This window comes from Asparagus officinalis, unplaced genomic scaffold (assembly GCF_001876935.1).
Source record: "Asparagus officinalis unplaced genomic scaffold, Aspof.V1 AsparagusV1_Un697, whole genome shotgun sequence".
Taxonomy (NCBI): Eukaryota; Viridiplantae; Streptophyta; class Magnoliopsida; order Asparagales; family Asparagaceae; genus Asparagus; species Asparagus officinalis.
The window spans coordinates 32,852-36,428 of record NW_017972957.1 but is presented as its reverse complement, the minus strand read 5'-3'; the positions used below and the strand labels follow the sequence as shown (position 1 = coordinate 36,428).

General features: G+C 39.0%; 2 protein-coding genes across 2 annotated transcripts; both read left to right on the top strand.

Annotated features, from left to right (window-relative positions):
• Nucleotides 1-449: 449 nt before the first annotated feature.
• Nucleotides 450-1,919, top strand: LOC109828082. Its single transcript, XM_020395120.1, has 2 exons — nucleotides 450-1,273; nucleotides 1,371-1,919. The coding sequence occupies exons 1-2, from the start codon at nucleotides 1,162-1,164 to the stop codon at nucleotides 1,892-1,894; spliced, it is 636 nt and encodes a 211-aa protein (XP_020250709.1). The 5' UTR covers nucleotides 450-1,161; the 3' UTR covers nucleotides 1,895-1,919.
• Nucleotides 1,920-1,981: 62 nt separating this feature from the next.
• Nucleotides 1,982-2,872, top strand: LOC109828081. Its single transcript, XM_020395119.1, has one exon. The coding sequence runs from the start codon at nucleotides 1,982-1,984 to the stop codon at nucleotides 2,870-2,872; it is 891 nt and encodes a 296-aa protein (XP_020250708.1).
• Nucleotides 2,873-3,577: the final 705 nt, after the last annotated feature.

The following is a 3,577-nucleotide window of genomic DNA, read 5'->3' as shown; positions in this document are numbered from 1 at the left end:
AGCTCTTTTTCTTATGGAAAGGTTAATAAAAAATTGGCTAAGTGTTTTTTTTCCATAAGAGAATAAAAGAGAGCTCTCCTCTTACTAATCTTTAGCAATCTTTGAGCAAGAGGAAGTAGTAGGATTTTAAGAACCCCGGGGTGGATATCTTGCCTTGTGTCTTAAGAAGACTCCCATTTTATCAAGCTCACTTGAAGACTTGGAGATCCACTACAAGGAGATTTTCTACTACAAGGAGCAAGAGCTAGGGGTTATTCGATCTTCCATCGAATCACGCTACGAAAGTATGACTTTCTAACTCTTGTATGCTCACTTAATAATAAGGATCATGTTAGATTTAATTAGATGATCCATATAAATATTTCATGCTCTCTACATGCTTAGTATTTTTGTACATACATGTCTTCCGCTATGTATTATGCATGTAGACATAGCACGATTTCCTTCACTTATGCTCCTTACATTTGTCTTTGTCATGTTCATTCTCTGCATTTGTTCAAAACTTACAACTGTATATGCTATAATTGTGTATTTGTATTGAGTTGAGTGCTGAAACTATAATATTCATGCTCCCTACTTTTGGATTTGCAGCAAATAACGAATGAAGTTGCAGTTTTTGACCTATAAAATAGAACAATAATTAGTTACGGTTTTTGAAGTTGCAACAATAACGAATGAAAATGCAGTTTTTGACCTACAAAAATAAGTTAACAGTAAGGGAAATTACACATGTGAGAGTTTATATATTTCTTGTTTTGAGATTCTGTTTTAAGAATTACAAATTGAATATGTTTAACTGTATTTATTATTTAAGTTTAATTGTTTAAGTTTAATTTTAAGTTTAACTGTTTGATTGTTTAAGTTTAATTTTAAGTATATGAATGATTTGTTTGTTCATTTATTTCAGAATGTCGGGTGTTCCAGCGAAGGAGTCTACGGGTTCCACCAATATCCCTGTACCTCCCGTGAAAGATAGAAGGAACTCAGGAGACATTGGTTGGGAGTTTGGATTTTGTCCGGACCCAAAAAATTTGAATATGGTGCAATGCAAACTATGTGGGCACAAGGTGAATGCGGGGAGCCATCGATTTAAGAAGCATCTTGCAGGGTTGAGGGGGGGACACCAAACCATGTTTGAAGATTAGTGAAAAAGATAAGCAGATGATGAAAGAAGTCATTGATGCTAATTCGAAGAAGAAGCAAATTAAGGAGAGGCACACTATAGACTTAGAAGAAGAACTTCATACGACGAGGCCGTGTGATGAAGAAAAAGGCACACTATAGACTTAGAAGAAGAACTTCATACGACGAGGCCGTGTGATGAAGAAAAAGATGAAGAAGAAATCATCTCTCCTTCCATAGGCGATGAGATGAAGAAGAAATCATCTCTCCTTCCATAGGCGATGGGTCTTCAAAGAGGTCTAGAGAGCCTACTGTTAGGCCGATGGATGCTTACACCGCTAATGATCCAAAGCTAGCGAAAAGGTTGAAAGGGAAAATGAAGCAGACAGGAGTGAATGATTCTTTCCTGAAGGAGAAGAGAGATTGGGTGCATGATCAGTTGGCTACTTGGGCATATGAAAATGTCATCCCCTTTCATGCCATCTCCACGGATTCTTTTACGAAGGCATGCATGGCTATTGGAGACTATGGACCGAGCTACAGGCCTCCCAGCATGTACATGTTGAGGGAGCCCTTATTGCGAAGAGCTGTTGAGAGAACAAAAATCTCCTTAAAGACGCATGAGGAGTGGGGCAAGACTGGATGTTCCATTATGACTGATGCTTGGTCGGACAGAAAGATGCGGTCGGTAATGAATCTTTGCATCCACTGCAGATTGGGGATAACTTTTCATAAGTCAATTGAAACCAAAGAGGAAGCACATACAGGATAATATATATTTGAGTGGGTTAATACGGCTATTGAGCAGATTGGAGCTGATAAAGTCATTCAGGTTGTCACGGATAATGCAGCTGTAAATATGGCCGCGAAGGAGCTTTTATATAGGAGGCCGAGGATTTTTTTGACTAGTTGTGCAGCACACACTGTTGACCTGATGCTTGAAAGCAACGGGAAGTTGAGTTTATTCAAAGGAGCAATTGAGAAGGCGAGGACCATCACCATCTTTATCTATAGTCATCACAAGACTTTGTCTATGATGCGTCGCATTTGTGACAAAAGGAACATTGTGAGACCCGGAGGTACTCGTTTCGCCACTAAATTTTTGACTCTGCGGAGTCTTCTTGAGAAGAAAGGGAAGTTGAGATTTATGTTTTCCGATGAAGCATGGGTGAGATGCAAGCTTGCAAAGACCGCTAAAGGCGCTAAGGTGGAGGCGATTGCTATGAGTGATAGTTGGTGGACAACGGTGGCCAAGAATCTGAAGGTGTATGCTCCTATTTTTCGATTGTTGAGGACAGTCGATAGTGACAACAAACCCTCAATGGGATTTGTGGTGGGGATGCTTGAAGATATGAAGAAGGAGATCATTCAAGTTTTCAAGAATAAGGAGAAGGATTTCAAGCCCGTGATTGATATTATAGATGGGAAGTCCAAGGATCGGCTCTTTTCTCCCTTGCATATGGCTTCTTACTATCTCAACCCTTACTATTTCTATAGGGATGATGTAGTGAAGAATTGCAAAAGGGCGAAAGATGGATTTCTAGATGTGATGGAGTTGTTCTATCCTGATGTAGAGCAACAAGTTAAAATTCATACTCAAGAGTTGGAGAGATACAGAGAAGGAAATGGTTCATTTGCTAGGATTGGAGCGGTGAAGGCTAGAGAGAAATCAGACTTGAACCCAGGTAAAATAATTTTAGAAATTGAATCATATATGACTTATAAGTTATCTATTGTGCCATTGTGGTAGTGAATCAACTAATAATATATTATTTTTTGTAGCTAATTAGTGGTATTTGCATGGTGGTGATTGTCCCTTCATGCAAAATATGGTTATGAAACTTCTCAACTTGACAAGCAGCTCTTCTGGTTGTGAAAGGAATTGGAGCACATTTGAGGGGGTAAACTAATTTCTAAACTTATGAAAAATATGAAATTCTTCTTAGTTGTGTTTTCTAATTTGTGTCCTTTACTTTTGAACAAAATACTATTTTTCACAAGTTTGAGTACCTATCTGCAAAATTCTTTTTCCAAGCAGTTTGTTTTTAGTATTAAAAACATTTTACAAAGTTTCAGAATTTTCAGAGGTCAAATAAATATTTTGCAAATATTTCAAGTTGGTCAAATAACCTGATTTCAGAATATGTCAGAAATCGGTCGACCGGTCCGGTCGACCGATCCGATGACCTTTCTTTACTATGTCTCCAGAATGTCGTCGGTCGACCGATACGGTCGACCGAATTTCTCAACCCTTAATCGGTCGACCGTGTCGGTCGACCGATGAGTCTCTGGATGTTTTGTCAAAACTCCTTAGCTGCTGGCGGTCGACCGATTTTTTCGGTCGGTCGACCGAAGGTATTTTTCGGTCGACCGATATTTTCTTCGGTCAACCGATTTTTTCCTCTGTTCAGCCACGACTTTTTTAAAACGGTCGTTTGCCTCGAACCCTGTGCTT

What these genes read in the sequence shown, in the direction of transcription:
- LOC109828082 (XM_020395120.1), top strand. Translation starts at nt 1,162, where the DNA reads ATGATGAAAGAAGTCATTGATGCTAATTCGAAGAAGAAGCAAATTAAG. An exon ending in GCCGTGTGATGAAGAAAAAG is followed by an intron (nt 1,274 to 1,370) that starts GCACACTATAGA and finishes ATAGGCGATGAG; the next exon opens with ATGAAGAAGAAATCATCTCT.
- LOC109828081 (XM_020395119.1), top strand. Translation starts at nt 1,982, where the DNA reads ATGGCCGCGAAGGAGCTTTTATATAGGAGGCCGAGGATTTTTTTGACT.